The 16,823-nt window shown below is 49.6% G+C and overlaps 1 protein-coding gene across 5 annotated transcripts in view; it reads right to left on the reverse strand.

The window, feature by feature from the left end:
• Positions 1-16,823, reverse strand: part of NTRK3 (neurotrophic receptor tyrosine kinase 3) — a 220,836-nt gene that overhangs the window by 153,859 nt on the left and 50,154 nt on the right. For all 5 annotated transcript variants that reach the window (XM_072870115.1, XM_072870113.1, XM_072870114.1 and 2 more), the window contains exons 4-7: positions 11,294-11,362; positions 3,701-3,858; positions 1,226-1,368; positions 494-635 (exon numbers count right to left, since the gene is read on the reverse strand). In XM_072870115.1, coding sequence (XP_072726216.1) covers positions 494-635; positions 1,226-1,368; positions 3,701-3,858; positions 11,294-11,362 — 512 coding nt within the window. The remainder of the gene's footprint in view (positions 1-493; positions 636-1,225; positions 1,369-3,700; positions 3,859-11,293; positions 11,363-16,823) is intronic.

Here is a 16,823-nt window from a genome sequence, read left to right on the forward strand (position 1 = left end):
AATTTGACGTGCATGTTTACACGGTGTTTGCAGTTTAACTTTGTAGGAACAGATCTGGGAGGAAGCGCTAGCAGCCCTGAAATCAGAGGCAAGATTTACACTGGCTTTAGCAAGGGTGACATTTAACCTCTCACATGGCATCAGGGCAAGCAACTCTGTGTTTGTAAACAGAGTTTTAGCCCCTCTACAGCTTTGCCTTACTCTGCTGAATCTTCCAAGAGATGGGTGGAGAGATGTCCACCACCAGTGTGGCACTGCTGCTCCTCCTCTGCTCTAGTGCTCATTTCTGCATTAATGGAAGCAGCAGGAAAGCAAAAATACTGACTCTTAGAGAGAGCTGTGCAAGTATCCACCTCCTCCTCACTGTGCTCAGGTCCTAATCCTCATCCACAAAAAAAAGTATGTCACAGGTAGCAAGTGGCCATGCATTCACACAGTTCCCAGAGCAGCCCTCCAGCCTCTATATGGTCAAGGTCTCTCCACTGCTACTTACAGTAGACGGTGAGCAGCACGCTAGCATTGCTCATCCCCACCACATTCTCGGCAATGCAGGTAAGCAGGAACCCGTTGTCCTCACTGGTAACATTCACCAAGGTCAAATTGATGGCATGAACATTGGTCCAGTTGAGGTTGGTCTAAAAATCCCAGAGAGAAATACAGACAGAAATCAACGTCTGTTGGCTTCTCTCCTCCCTGCTCCTGCCCCCAGAAGCTGAGGATCCCAGTTTCCACATAAGATGTGAGAAGGTCTCCAAAATCCAAGGACAACTAGGATCTGGGTGAGGGGAAGTGTTTCCTATAAGAATATCTACTAGGAGGGGGAGAGCCGCAGCATTGTAGCACTGATAAACATGGCTTGCCTCTAGAAAAGCTTGCTTATCTGCCTATTTCAGCTACAGCTGTTGCAGACACCTCCGTAAACAGGTAGTTTCATTAGAGGAGACATGAGTTAATTCAATTAGGGAGCACTGAGATATAAAGCTATATCTAACTTTCCAGCCATAGAGAGGGAAGGTTTTGCTGCCTTCAGGTAGTTCCCAGGTTCTCACGTGGATAAGGTACAGCCTCAATTTTCCTTTGGATACAACCACGTCACATTTCTCATAGTAGTCTCCACCATCTACCTGACCCTCTGCCCTGCATGCACAGACCTGGGGAACCCATGGCAGCTGCCTTGTCCTTGCCACTTTGGGCACAGGCAGCACTGAGGTTCTGGGGCCCCTACCTGATGCGTGTTGATGGAGTGGAGATCGGCCACTGTCCAGTCGACGTCGGGCAGTGGTGAGCCTGAGCCGTTGCAGGTGATGACAGCGTTCTCCCCTTCCCGCACCGTCAGGTTCACATGGCTCACGCTGATCTCGGGGAGGTCTAGGAGAGCCAGACACCGAGGCACTCAGGTGTGGAGCAGCGTTTGCTACAGCCAGCTGCAGGGTGCACACGTGTGGACCCAGATCCTGCCAAACTGTTTCCCAAAATCAGCTTCCAGCACCCTGGGATAAGTAGCAGGTGGCAACGGCATGGCCTTGCCCTACCAAGGGAAGGATGAGGCATGGAGACAAGGGAAAGTACGGACACTGGAGATGTGCCAGCTGAACAGACCCTCCCATCACACTTGAATCCAAAAGTTGGCGTCCAGTTCTGGCTGCGCTTCCCTTCACAAAAACCCCCTTCCCCATTTCTTCTACTCCTACAGAAGCTGCTCTCAAGGGCAGTCACCTGGGATGAGAAAGCTGCATGTGCTGGAAGAGGATCCAAAGTGTTCCCACCTCCAGGGACAAAGCACAGAGCACCCAGTACTCCAGGCAAGAAGAGTGTCCCTCTAATTTATAACAATCAAGAAGATGACCAAGGATGTGTCCTCATATTAACTGCAGCTCTCCTAATAAAAGGTGCCCTTGTTCTTCCTCGGTGGTAGCAGAGAGATTCACTGATTTATGGTGGCCCTGATTTACACCACTTCCTTACTTGCCGCCACAGGCACCAAATATCCTTGCAACATGAAACAAGATAGTGCTGGTTGCAAGAAGAAGGGCAAATAGCCTTCTTGCATGGGGAAGGCTTTCTGGGCTCATCGTAGAGGTAAATTGGGTAGGCGGGGCAGGGGGGAAATGACCAGCGGTCACCTCCCGTTGTAGGGTAGCAGCACCCATCACATTGATCCAAACCCATGGATGAGGATACACATTCTTTCAGTACCATCAGGGAGTGACACCAGGAGGGAAGCAACATTGCACTGATTTGGGGAGATGCCAGAAGAAAGGAGGCAGCGGTCAAGGCCTGGAAAAGTTGCACAGGTGGCCCTGCTGGGGCAGCAGGAATCAGCAGAGAGGGAGATGGGAGGGACACGTATGGTCTCGCCAGGTTGAGCTGATATGAAACGTGGCCACACCAAGCCACGCCAGCCCTCAGCACCAAAGGACAAAGACAAATGCGGTGTTGTTACAACATCCCTTGAGTCATCTTAATGCTTGAACAGACAGACTGTCCTCTGGAGGAAAGCAGATCAGTGTGGCTCCCTTCCCTTCCAGGAGACTGTGAGGTCAGAGGAGGTGCTCACCCTGCACACCAGCACATTTGCGTTCCCAAATCAGCACCCTGCTGCCCCATCAAGTCTAATACCACCATTGATGGAGTCACCTTCTCCTCCCATCCCTGACCCCTAAGGATTTTTTTTTTTTTTCCTCTAATCCTTGCAGATTATTCTTCCCATGTGGGGAGGAAATTACAGTAGTCCCTCAAATCTTTTTAGTTCATCCACGTGCAGGCGCACTTTGGCCAATTTCCAGAGCTTAAGAAAGGGACATCATGAACTTGAAAAAAAAAAAATAAATCATGCAAATCCAAATGTGCATGCTGTTTGTCTACTACTGCTATAAGAAACAAACCCAAATTCCTAGAACGGAGAATGATCATCACAAAATTAAAACTTCTGGTTTTCCTCCTTTTTTCAGCCCGTGAGTTTGACAGCTGCTTGTGTGTAGACAGTTTAATTGTTCTGCTGAAGGTACACCTCCTTCCCCTTACTCTGCAAGGTATGCTTTCCAGTAATAGCAATAGCAGAGCAAAAACTGACACCAAACAGGCAGCTGATGTGTGAACAAGGTAAGGAAAAAGGGATAACTATTGAACATGCCTCATGTTGCTCCTGGGGCCACTGGACTCTTTTAAACATCAGCAGGAAACAGAAAGAGATATAAAGTCACTTCTGCCTCTTCCCTACAGACATGGGCTTTCAATTGAAAAAATAAAACAAAAGAAAATTAATACAAACGTGTATTCCCTAGGAGTAATTATGAAAGATAAGGTGGCAGCATCTTTTAACAATATGCTGTTTCTAGGATTTGTTAGACAGAGGAAGAGCAACATGAAACATATTCCTTTTCAAGACATCATGTAGACTCATCACACACACTTTGTCAAGCAACAGCACTACAGTAAAGGAAACGCCCCAAATCACCCGATACCTTCATTCATACAGCAACACCAGCCCCACACGTACACAAATACTATATTTTTAATCCACAGACTACCCCAATCAGCTTCAATTGTCTTATTCTTGACCACATTGAGATCCTGCAGCACCAGGTTCCCCAAGCAAATGGGTGAAACAGAGGCGCCAGACAGGGCAGGGGTCCCTCCTGGCAGCCCCCTGGCCTCCCCTGCACCCAGCCCCGGGATCCTGGCACGGGCTGCACCTTACCACACTGGGTGATGTTCATCTCCTGCAAAGGTATGATGGCAGCGTCCATGTTCATGCAGTAGAGCTCCTGGTACTGCAGGTTCGCCTCACCCTTCTCCTGCCAGAGCTGGATCCAGCGGATGTCACAGCTGCAGTTAAAAAGGTTCCTCTCTAGTCTCCTACAGGCAGAGAGAGCGTGAGAAAGGACGGTGGGGTGGGGAAAGACGACTAGGGCCATCGCCTGGCTCCAGGCTCCCCAAGGAGGACAGCCACCATGCAGGTGCAAGGGGCCCTTTTGAGCTAGGGGAGAATCTCCTCTGCATTATTTGCCTGGGGTCTTCTGGCACACGTTGTTCATGCCTCTCCCAACTCCAGAGACACCAAAGTTACACAGCCATGCATTCACACAGTCTCCTTCATGCACGCACACAAGGTTTTACATCTCTCAGGGCAGCACACAGGTACACACAATGTCTTTCACCGCAAGATCTGCACATCTGCAGCTCAGTTCCACAGCAGTGCCATCCAGTCAGCCAAAACATTCACCCCTCAGCAAAGGAGCAGGCAGCTCCCCACTACCCTAAAATACTGATTCACATCTTCAAATCCCACTTCAGTGGGGGTCCAAGACCTTGCTGGGCAAAGCACACCTCCAGCCCCCACAAGCGCTCAGTGAAGCTGGAAGCTCTTCTGAGTACCTCGTACGAACACAGCCTCCTGGGGACCCAGGACACAAGCTAATGCACAGGGTATCATGCATTTTAATCAAATCAAAAGCACTGCACTGAGACCCTGCTGACCTGGCCAGGACAAATGGAAAAAAGCACTGCCTTTAAAGTACTTCATTTAAAACACACTTACACATAGTTTATATACCAGGAATGTTTATTATAATTGATTTTCCAACCTATTAACCATTTCATTTACATTTTTAAAGCCCTGCAGCTCTCTGTGGAGATGCCAGGAGGGCAGGTCCTAGCAGGGAGGAGAGACCAGTGCTCAGCCAGGACAGACTAAGTTACCAATGTGGGTTGCAACGATAACTTAAGCAAAACAGGATATACAGCCTGAACAAACAAAATATCTCCCCACATAACTGGGAAGCAAAAGAAAATAGGGAGCAGAGGAGCCAGCAGTGCAAAAGGTGAGGTCAGTCACCCCAAAGCAGAAGGGTGTCTCCAAAGGTCAAACCGTTGCTTCACACAACATCTAGATCCCCCTGTCATACAGGGGGAAGATGTTTTTCTGGTCTGCTCCATGTCTTACTGCAAAATTCATGCTTGCTTTTACAAAATTAATTCCACTGACTAACATGATTTGGAAACAACCTTCCAAATGTGCAGCTGCTGTTTCATCTATACAGTACTGCAAAAGGAGGAGGAGGACGAGAAGGCAGCTTCTGGTAGCACCCAGGGTGTTAAACCTGAACCCTAATGATGCCACTTTGAATAGAACAAGATGCCATCTGACCTTTTTTTTTTTTTTTGGAACAAACTCTGAGTTAAACTTCACTCTGTGGCTTTTCATTAGTTCATTCCTTTCCCATCGAAAGCACCTAAACTTTTGCAAGACAGGTACAAGGCTCAGACAAGTGACTCAAAGGCCAAAGCACTAAATATAACAGACCAGAGCAGATTAGCACAGTGATTTGGTGGGATTCAAATGAGGAGGCACTCCCTGCACACTACGACAGGTAACGCCAGTGGCTCACACAGGCTTTGCATCCTCTTCAGCACAGCCATGAATCCATGTTCCTCAGGATTCTCCCAAGGTCACTGCTACCAGCAGGACATGGGATGGCACATGGGTAAGAGCCATGGGCTCGACTAATGGCAGATCAGGTAACCGCAGTTGTACCCTGGGATCCGGCAGGGAGCTGGCGGAGCTCAGAGGCAACAGGGGAGAAATTCTGCTCCGTTGCAAATACTCTCACGAAACAAGGCTGCAGGGGAGAGCCGTTGTCCTAGCACTTAAGGGCAGCTCTGTAAGTAATAGACGGCAGCCTTCCCGGCCCATTGCTAATTCATGAAGGCCCATGAATAATACAGGAGCAGCGGGCTTCAGGGCAGAACTTACCCACGACCTGCCCCAACATCAGTGATGTAACTCGCTCTAATCGAGACCCCCACAGGGGCTTTTGCACAAATTAACTCCCATCACTGGCTGGATGTGCCGAGTGCCACCAGCAGCTGGCATGGCACCGTGGGTAGAAGTGGCACAGATGCATGCACCTGTTTTCCCTAACACGCTTTGCAAAAGCACTCGACACATGGGAGATGCCCTCCCTCCTCACTTGGTGCCTGTCCTGCTATGCCAGCCAGCTCTCCAGAGAGGTGCACAGGGATTTCCGTGCTCACACTGTCCTGCACCTGCCCAAAAACCTGAACCTCCAACTCTCTCCTCAGACCCCATCAGTGCTTGGGGCTCACAGGGATCATTAGGAGCTGCAGCTCCTTCCAACCCTTCCTCCCATGACTTCTGTAACATGTCCCCACTACCTACAACCCACTGCTTCCCTTCTCTTTAAGGAGGAGAAGCACCTTGGGGAACACAAGGTGCCCTTTGGCCAAAACCCACTGTCAGCCCAGAAGGCATTGCCACATGCTGTGGAGATGTCTCCCATCATAGCAGGAAGGACAAAAATTGGTGCTGAAAGACATGGCAAGGCAGTCAAGAGGTCTTCATTGCTGTCATGTGCTTAATGGTTGCAGCAGCACTGCAGTGAGAATTAAGGCAAGGGGCTCCTTTCATGAGACGTATCCAGCACAGCTTACTCCTAGAGACGACAAGTAAACCCAAAGGGCGTTTTTCGCATGTAGCCTTAGCCTGGAAATGTTGCCAAAGCATTGCTTGGTTACAGGTGCTCAGGAGCTGGGCACACTCCCACACCTTCTGAAGGCCTCGTTAAAACTGAAAACGCCTGTGAGAAATAGCAAGTATCACAGCCGCAAGTGAGCTGGGGTGTCTCTGCACAAGCAGAGCTGCTTTCTTCACCGAGGAGTTGGCCTGAAAAGGGACCAAACCTGCACATGAGCCAGAGCCATCCATCAGCCCCCAGGCAAAGCACAGGCTCGCAGCAGGGCATGCTCTGGGCACAGCCCCTTCACACAGTGGGCACTCACGTTTGGGACAGAGGAAAACTAGGACAATCATGCCCTGCACTGTCATTTGATGGGACGATGACAGAGCTGAAGCCCCAGCACCATCCAGGCACCAAGTCAACTCTTCAGAGACAGCAATGCTGCAAGTGCCTGGCTGAGCCCAGCTTTGCTCCCCACAGAAAGCTGTACCCATCACCTCCCAAAACTGCCTGGACAGCCTACACCAGGGTGGACCAGGGCGGACCAGTGCAGGAGAGGGATGCCATCAGCATCCCAGTATGTACTGGGACAGCTAGGACTTCACATACACACAGAGCAAGTTTTTTAGGCTAGGCAGCTAGATGAGACACATGCCCTGTCCCATGCCTCCCCACTCACCAGCTAAACAAAGCTGTCTGCAACTAAAGCCTCTCAGAGGGCAGTGGAGAACCTTGCCACACTTATCTTGTCTGTTTCGATTCACATAAAACTGATGCTGAGGCTTCATACACTTGCAATTAAAACATTCTCCTACCTCGGAACTCAGACCGCTTCCCTAAGCCTGAGAACCAAAGAGCGCCCAAGCAGAGACAGAACAAAACTTATTTTTGTTTTTCATTTCTATTTATTTCCCAGAACCAGGGCTTCTCTTGGCGGTCCAGCCAGAATTGTTGTTTCAAATCCCTGCCAGAAAGGGATGGGATAGAAAGGGAAGAACTCAGACAGGGAGCAATGCGTGGCATGTGACAGCTGGAGTAGCTAATGCAGAGGAGCAGGCAAGTACCCATTGTCTAGCTACACCTCTATTAGTGTGACTGTTGGCGACAATAAGTTTTTAAGCTAGAGGCACAGATGATGTTACGTTGGACTCATAACATTAACAGAGTTGCTGCTGTGCCCCATCCCAACCAAAGCCTCTTGCTGTAGCATTGCAGAAATCTACTGCAGGGCAAGCTGGCAGGGACTGCTGGTATTAGAAATGCTGGTGGGCCGGGCAGAGCAGCAAGATGTTCAGGACTACAAGGTTTTATACAACCAAAGATGTAATTGGATCCAGAGTCTTAGGTCTTTCTGGGAAGGAATTTCTTGAAATGTCAGCCCTAAGCTCTCTGAGGACATGACAAAGGAAGCCAAGGACATGACAGAGGAAACCAGCTGTGACTTCTGGATAAGAAAGGCTCTAAGTCCAATGTTTATGAGCTGTTGCATGTGTCAGATGCTTCCTTGTGCACACTCAGCTTCAGACTTCGGAGAGCTGTGCACACATTAGCTCGAGCCCTGCCGGTCAAGGTCAGCCCTGTGCTGTGGGAATTAGGGATGGAGTTACTGGAAACCATTCCAAGCCTTGCTTCTGGCCAGCAGGAGAAAGAGATAATATTCTTAGGAAGCGTGCCTCATTTTTGCCATCCTTTTCTTCAGTGAGTCAGCAGGGGAAAAGCTCAGCTCTGTTCGACAAGAAAAGAAACTCTGCTTTAAAGCAACACCATCTTCCCGAGCTTGAGATGCACTGAATGCAGCCAGGAAGCGGTTTCAGGCCCCAAGTTCCCATCCACCTGCCTGTTCTGATAGCATGGCACGATCTTCACATTAGGCTTCTGCTCTTTCCTCCTCTGTGTTCACCATGAGTGGCTTTGTCAGGTCTCATGTTCCCTGGCAATCTCCATGTCACATCAGTTGTAGTTCCTCTCCTCCCAACACTCTCCCAGAGATGATCTTCCCATCACTTCCCTTCCCACATGCTCTGCTGCTCCAAGCTGCCTCACTGCACATCGCGGTTTTGCCTTCGATGACTATCCTCCCTCTGGATCCACGATTGCCTGGTAGCACTGGGGCCCTGGTACTCAATAGGGTGCCTCAGGTGAACCACTGCAGACCTGCGCTTGTTTGTCCCACCATCTCTCCCTGTAGACCTAACCCTCTCGAGAAGAGCAGACTCTTGCCAGCATCTATCTGTCCCTGGGGGCTTCTGGCCTCTCCACGGCCGTGCACAAGTGCTGCTGCTCCGCCTGCCTTCCTCAGGCCTGCTGCCTCTGCTTTGGTCTCTGCTGCTCACCACCTTCTTCCTTTCCAGAGAGTTTTGGCTCAGCTTCAAGTCCTTGGCTGATGTCAGTCTGCAGCTCCCTTTCTAGCTTTCACCAGTGCTTCACACTCACTTTATGTGGGCCATGTATTCCATCTCCCTCCCAGATTCTGGAAGCCTCCTTGGAGATCAGCATGCCAAAAATCTGTCTTCTACTCACCCATCCTCTGCATTTCTAAAAAAAATACAATATTTCCCACTTTCGCGCATCCATTACTAATTTCTCCCCATCTTGGGGATTTGTTTTTCCTCATCAACAGGTCCCATCTTTCTAGTGCTCAGGACCACGACCACCCCACAGTAGATAACATACATCTTTACCTTAATTCCCATCTTTATGTGGATGATTATTCAGAGCCCATAGCTCAGGCTACACCTCCATGCTGTCTTCTCTCAAACAAATCCAAAGCTCAGCAGGACAGTTTCACAGCCCCAGGGAGGACACTGCAGGCACGTCCCCCTGCCCCATTAACACTGACATCCTAGTGGGTATCAGCTAAAATATCCCTCTCCTGTCACACTTTGGGGAACAGCATTATCATGTTGTTCTGGTACTGACCGTCCTACCTGTGCTCACATGGATGAAGGGTCCTTAATGACAAGGGAAAATTTGTCAGGAAGCACCAGTGACAAAACAATTCTTCAGAAAAAATAAACTTGACCAGGCTCTTACTCCAGCCCAGCCAACAGCAAGCCAGACCCTGCAGGCATGCTCATTTGTAGGTCTAAGTTGATCACTGGAGCTCATGCCAGGGGGTTGTTTGCCAAGACCCCTTTTGCAGCGCAGTGGCAGGAGAGGTCCAGCTGAGGCTCCAGCCCCACACGGTGCCAAGCCTCCCTACAGGACACTATGTATCTAATATACATCACATCAGTGCTGCGTTCCCGCCCCATCACCTTTCCCTACCAACCAGCCCCACGATCTCCCACTTTTCTATCTGCATTACTTCTTTCATCAATCAGGGCTTGTTATCTCCAAGAAAACCGCTCTGAACACAGCTCCAACCGGAGCCAAGTAATTCCGATCCTTCCCATTTGCCAGGCTGCAGAGCGCCGGCCCCAAGTGACTTTGCTGACACCGACCAAAGCCATCCCAAGCACACCAGCTTCCCTGCCCTGCTATGGTGATCCTGACAACAAAGACGTATTCTTCATCAGGTGCAGATAAGTACACTTTGCTGCCCAAACAGCATCTCAATTCCCTTTGTGGCTGGTATTGGTCTTTTGAGCCTGACTTGGGCTGGCAGACCTGCGACATGCCTGAAGAAACAAAATACGACCAAATGAAACAAAGCCACATAAAAACGAGCCCTGTTGGAAGTATCCACATTAATCTGCAGGCTCATCATTACCCCAGGCCCTGCCAGTGCCTCTAGCTCAGGACTGCAGCCCCATTTGCTCCTCCACTCTTGGGTCTCTCTTGGGTAACAACCATCAATCTGAGTTTTGCCAGATGGTGCAATGACAATAAGTAAAGGTCTAAGAATATGAATGACTCATGCTATTAAACTTGAAACCTGAGCCAGGCTTGAAAAATATTTAGAGCTGTAATCAGTGAGGAGACAAATTCCAAATTCAGCATTTTAACTCTGCAAGCCAGATTCCCCATCAGAAGTGTGTTTCTCTATTTTCTAATATCACTATTAGTATTTTTCATTTAACAATTTGACAGAAATAAAATACACTGCAGTAACACCGGTGATAACACACTTACTCCCACTTGAAAGACTGTCTTTATTCTTTCATAAGTCACTTCTAGCTTACAGCTCTATTGATCATCAGTGAGGATGAATGGAGCTTCCCAGGATCCTCTGGGACAAATCCTACATATATATTTTTTTTATTCCCACCAAACAACTATTTCTAAAATTCAACAAAACAGGTCATCAGGGCAACGCTCCATTGATTTCGTGTCCACTTATTCTTCAAGCACAGCGCTGAATGCTCTATCAATAATTCAGCAGGCTGAAGGCCATTGGTGCCCCAGGAGAGACACTATCTCATCTCCCACATTGGAGCTGGGAGGTGCTTCAATTGCTAGAGAGCAAGGGAGTCATTCGCCTAAAAAGCAGGGGTGTCTTATAAAGCATGTCCGTGAGCTACGGAAAAAGTTAGCCCTACCCCACAACAGATGAGGATCAAGTATTTGAGAAGATTCACTCAAAATCTTGTCTAGTAAGTATTTCTAATGTGTTCCCAGAGTTAGTCAAGCATTTACTACCCCAAGCATGACTTGTTCATCATCCCAATGTTAATTAGCCAGGTGCTGCGCAGTTAAAAGAGAAGCAGTTCTGCTCTGGTGCTCCCATACCCAGAAAACGCTCCCAAGGATGGTGCTGCCCACTGGAGTTTTAGGTAATTATTCACAGGCTTCAAAATAGCTCTTATTTGGAAATCATTCCTCCACTCAGCCTCCCTTCTTCTCCCAGGAGATACCTCCAGGGTGGGACTTACAGTTCAAAGAGTCGCAGGGTCTGGAAGAGTTGCCATGACAGAGTGGTGAGCCGGTTCCCAGACAGGTCTCTGAAAATTAACAAGAAAAAAAAAAAAGTAGTCACGGTAAATAACTCCTCCTGCACGTGGCCCTACCGCCTCTGCAGAGCTCATCGTCCTCCTCTACAGGGAGGCTGTCAAGTAGTTTAGGACCCAAGCTTAGATTTCATAATGAGAGACTTTAATGAGGACGAACCCAAATGGAATTTTCTCATTTTACTTTTTTTTTTCCAAGGGGGAAAATGGTTTCTATCCTGCTGCCATGTTAAGAAAAAAATCCAAATAGAGCAAGATGTGTCCGATTCTTGCCCCTGAATCTGGTGCTCGACCAACCATAAGCAGAAAGAACAAGTCTAATTTCACACCTCGAACAAAAAAATTTAAGTACAAACGCTGTGTTAAAAATAGTAACAGCCAGGTTAAACTGACAGCATGATGATTACCCAAGGTGTTATCATATGATCCACAGTAGCTGCGTGCTCGAAGTGTCCCGGTATGGCTGTGTGTTGTTTGCACCCAGGGGTACTGCTGCTACAGCAGCTAACAGCTCCCCATCCCTCTCTCCATCTGCCCAAACTTGCAAAAACATAAATCTCATCTACCTGGGAGAGCTTTGCAACCCAGCAGACATTGCCTCTTCAGCTGAAAGCCAGAGAGGACAAAAGAGTGTAAAAGCAACCGAAGTACTAAAAACAAGAGGAAGAAATGTGTTTGGGGCAGACTAAGCAGAAAGAGAAAAGCCCCAGACTTCTAACGGCACGAGAAGATGGTAACGAAATGCTTTCTGTAGCGGGCAGCCTGCCCAGGGATGCCCGGCCAGCCTGAGAGCCACCAACCAAGGGACCAGCCCATGGGATGAGCAGAGGGATGGGTGGTCACAAGCTCTGACAGAATCCCAAATCCTCCCATATGTATGCTGGCCTCCAGAAAACACAGGAGGTGCTGCCTCACATCCTTTGCTGAATCCAGCCCTGTCTCTGCCAGCTCCCTCCCCGTTGTGAGCTGCCCGGGCAGGCTGCGGGCAGGCAGGGCAGCTCAGCACAAGGCTGCAGGCACCCTCCTGCCTCAGCCCTGCTCGTTGGAAAGGGTGGTGAAGGGTCAGAGACACGAACCACCTGGAGGTTCATTAAACCCTCGGCTGGCCAGAGAGGAGGTACAGGACAAGGTGGCACAGAGGTTGCAATGGGCAGCCCAGCCGTGCCGGGCTCATCCCACAATCCCCGTTTGATTTGTAGAAACATGCTAAAACCAAGAGAGCAAAACCTGGAATGGCTCCTGCCGGTGCAGGTCTGATGCACGAGGATTTGGGATGAGAGATTCATTTGTTGCCTTACACCGGGTTGCAGCAAGGGCAGACACGTGTTGGGCAAATGCAGAGAGGGCACAGCCCAGGGACCAACAAGGGAAAGGCAACTCCGGTCCTGTCCCACCTCCCACCAAGCGATGCTGCGAAGCCCAAAACCCTGCAATTATGAGCGGGGAAGCTGCTGCAGCTCACGCAGCAAACCGTCGCCCCAAATGCTTTCCACGAGCCTGGCAGAAGAATAAGCCCAAACACCATGATAGCACAATGCTGCATCATTAAATTCTGGCTCAGCTTCACATCAGACTATCCTGCTGCGGAAACCACAGCAAACCACAGGTACCTCATTTCACATGACTAAGATCCCACTATTCCTACGGCTGTAGACAAACTGCTTCCAGCCTCCAATAAAGTTGAGAAAGGTGGCAAAAATAGCAGGTGAAGCTAAGCGGGGGCGGGGGGGAAACTGCAAAAATCCCTCTTTTATCCACCCCGGAGCACTGAGCACCTGGAAACTTTGCAAAGACAGATGAAAAGTAGGAGGGGAAGAAGCAGCTCGCTGCTTCTAAGTGAGACACTAAACTCCCTCCCTCAACGCAGGGAGAAGAAGGAAGCGTAAAGGGGGATGCATGAGAGACAGCAAGATGTGGGAGAGAGGCAGAAATGCAGAGGAGGGAGTGAATCTTGCTGGAATGTCCTTTCTCAAAGGTCATGTTTTGCTACATTAGGCAGAAATGTCAAGAGAAAATTGGATTCTGAAAGAGAAGAGAAAAAACAACAGGCTTTCCACGCAAATAAGGGAATCAAAAATAGCATGATCGTGTTATTACAATTTAGGACACAGAGAGATGGAGAAAGGAAACATCCGCACCAATACAAGGAGCTTTGCCAGGCAGATGTGCTCCGCTTCTCGTCTCCTGCAGTCCCTGGAAACTAACTCCTACTACCTCCTCCCTCCCCCAGACAACAAACTACAGCAAGTATTAGGCAAAGAGGAGATGGGTCTTCACTCGCACACATCTGCCAGGAGACTCTGCTCTCCAAGGGCAAAGCCAGTGTCCGATCCGACCTGACCATCAACTTCTGCAGCGCTGGTCAGGGACATGCACCAACAGCTCTGTTTCAGATCAACCAGGACACACATGGGGAGGAACATGTTTGTCATTGGAAATAGACACCTCAGACTTTAAAATGTCAGAAAGGTCCTTGCAATGGACCTTGCAAAGGTCCCTGATCTCAGTACGGAGACAGAAAGGCGCACACAAACACACATTAAAAATACACCATTTTGGTCACAAAGCCAAATGCTCCAAAGGTCAGAGATGCCAGGACTGGGTTTCCACGTGCAAAGGGTGCATCTGCCGACTTCTGCCGCAAAAGATACGGAGCTCCTGTGGAAAAACCTCACTGCACAGCACCGATTTCTCCCCAGAATAGATCCATCCCACACACCGGATGGGGCAGGCCTCTGGGGGAAGATAGCGTGTGATTGTGTAACTAGAAACAGCATGCCCACGAGGAGATTAAATTACAGCTCCACGCGTGAAGCTCTGAGCTCCGGCACTTTGTAACTCCTGTTCAGCACTTGCGAGGTTCCCCCCATGCTCAAACCTCAGCTACGTGCACTGAGTTTCCCAGTATTTTGTAGAGCATAAATGGGGAGGATTGGGAAAATCAAGGCCCTCCCAGCCAGGACTAGTCCTCTCCCAGCTCCAGCTGCCTGTTCTGCCTTCCCACTGCTGTTTCCAAGGCTGAAAGTCCGTTGTCACCTCCAGATCCCCGTCATTTGCAGCTACCTGAACCCCCACCCTCCTGCACCCATAGCTGGGCAGTGCCAGGTCTCTCCTTCCCAATCCATTTACCTTCCCCCCTGCATCCAGCCACTTCTCCCCAGCAGGCTGAATCACACTACCCATTGTTCTCCAGCCACTCCCAAGTACTTCTCAGCCCCAATTTCCTTATCCATGCCCAAATTTCCTACGATCTTCCCTGCCTTTACATCCTCCCATCCAACCCCACTCTCCCAACAAGAGCTGCCGCTCCTCGTCTCCCCTGTGTGCTCCCAAACATCCTCTGCAAAACTTCTCCCCTCCAGCTGGATCAAGAGCCATTTTGCCTACATAAGGAAACATCCCAGAGCAAAATCAAGTCTTCCAAGTAAAATCTGCTCTTTGACAAAGTTTCTTCCCCTCCACAAAAGGAAGGTTCCAGTGCTCTGTAACTGAAACATCACCAGTATTTTCTAGCTTGAGCAAAACAGCCCATTTCCCCCCCTCCCATCCACTGCCTCAAACATCTGAGCAGGTTTTCATTTGAAACTAGAAATAAATAATAATAATTTAAAAAAAACAGCCAGGAGCAGACACCCAACACAGAAAACTTCAGCCTGAGCAATTAAAATTTGGCAGAATTATAGGAAAGTGGAAGCAGTCCTGTAGCGGAGCGTGCCAGACAGCCTTTATAACAGCCTGTGCATCAGCTCCACCTGTAATAAAATACAGCACATCACGCGTCAAGGAAACAGGAGGGAAGCAAAACGCCTTCCCTGCATATTTCTCAGCGGCAAACAGGAGCCCGTCTCTCTCAGGACAGACCTGCCATCAGCGCTGCTGGAGCACATTCAAACCGCTTCTTTGCCATGGGATATTTTCTCCATCGCTCACAAGACACTATTTTCCACGGAGACAGTCTTTAGAAATAGCTGCCAGGCTCCTTTTTGCCTCCAGAGCAGGTTTCAAAGGAGGTGGGTAGAGAGAAGGAGTTGGATGAGGCTCGCCTGGACCAGGTCCAGGGCAGCAGGCACCCAACCCACTTGTGTCTCAGGCTCAACACCACTCCGCTCTCCTCCTGCCACAGCAGCCGTGCTCTTAAGCCTCCTGCTTTGCACGTGGCTCGTTACGCCATATCCCCACCAGCCTTCTCCACCAGCAACCCCACGCACACCTCAAAGGTGGGACACTATCACTGAGTGACAGCAAAGTCCCCAGTTCTCCCTCCATCCATCTTCCTCCTGTGCTTGAAAAGAGGTGGGTGGACATGAAACAAGAGAGGGGTCTGGATCCATGCAGCCCAGAACAAGTGGACTTTAGTGCAAGAGGAGTCAGCATGTTTTCTCTTCCCTCAATTACCCTGCAGCCAAAAGTGTTTCCACTATTAAAGCCATTTTTATTCAGCTAAATTAAGCCAGATGCCTCATTCATGACACCAACAAGCAGGAGCCCCTGTAATTAAACTGTAAGCTATATTATGCGGTTCAGCCCAACGCAATGGCAGAAACACTGCTGCTGGGGAAGGACCCTCCTCCCCTGTCCCTCCTCCACGCATCTCCATCCTCCACTCGCCCTTATTTCCAACCTGACACATTTACTTCTGCATGAGATAAGTTTTTCACACATTTTAATAACATGGTGCCACTCTGAAAATCTTGATCGGGGGGGATTAACTGCACGGAGCAGCTGGGGATGAGGAAGCACAAGCAACTGCTTGGCAGAAGTGAGAGGCGAGATGCACATCCTCAGCTGCAGTCCTCAGCGCTGGATATGCCGGTGGTACCGCATAGGACACTCTTGATAACCCCTGTGCTCTGGGCACAACAGGCTCTTCCCATCATCTCACAGCTCGCTGCAGCCTTGGCCAGGTGCTGGTGGCCACAGGAGAGGAAAAGGTCAGCAGCCTCACATGCTGCTGTAGGTGTAGGGGTAGCTCCATCCAGGCTTAATTTCTGCAGCAAGTAAGCTGCTAAAGCTTTGGGTTTGAACCAGAGAAATACTGGAAAGTCACTCTGGGGCTTGCTTGTCCCTGCCAGATAACTCCAGTGACCTCTAAAAGCAATGTTACACTCCCCATCGCCTGCCCTGCCCTCCCCTTCCCCCTCCCTCTTTTTCCTGTTTAGTAAGCAGCTTTGCTCATTAAGGGAAAAAATGTACTGTCCTCCCTTAATGAATGTGCTAAAATTACCCCAGCAAGTCCCAGAAGCTGTAGCAGTACAGGCCTCCCCACAAAGCGGGCTCTGCAAATATTAGATTCAACTGAAATCTCCAATAGCTCAGCACAAAGCCCCAGCAGGACGCACTTGAGACAGGGCCTGCAAAAGCACTAGGCGATGCCAAGCGCCTGCAAGCCTCGCACGCCTGGAAAACAGAGTTAGCAGAACAGGACACAGTGTTAAATTGGTCAGCCTGAGATTTC

This window comes from Ciconia boyciana, chromosome 8 (genome assembly GCF_034638445.1).
Source record: "Ciconia boyciana chromosome 8, ASM3463844v1, whole genome shotgun sequence".
Lineage (NCBI taxonomy): Eukaryota > Metazoa > Chordata > Aves > Ciconiiformes > Ciconiidae > Ciconia > Ciconia boyciana.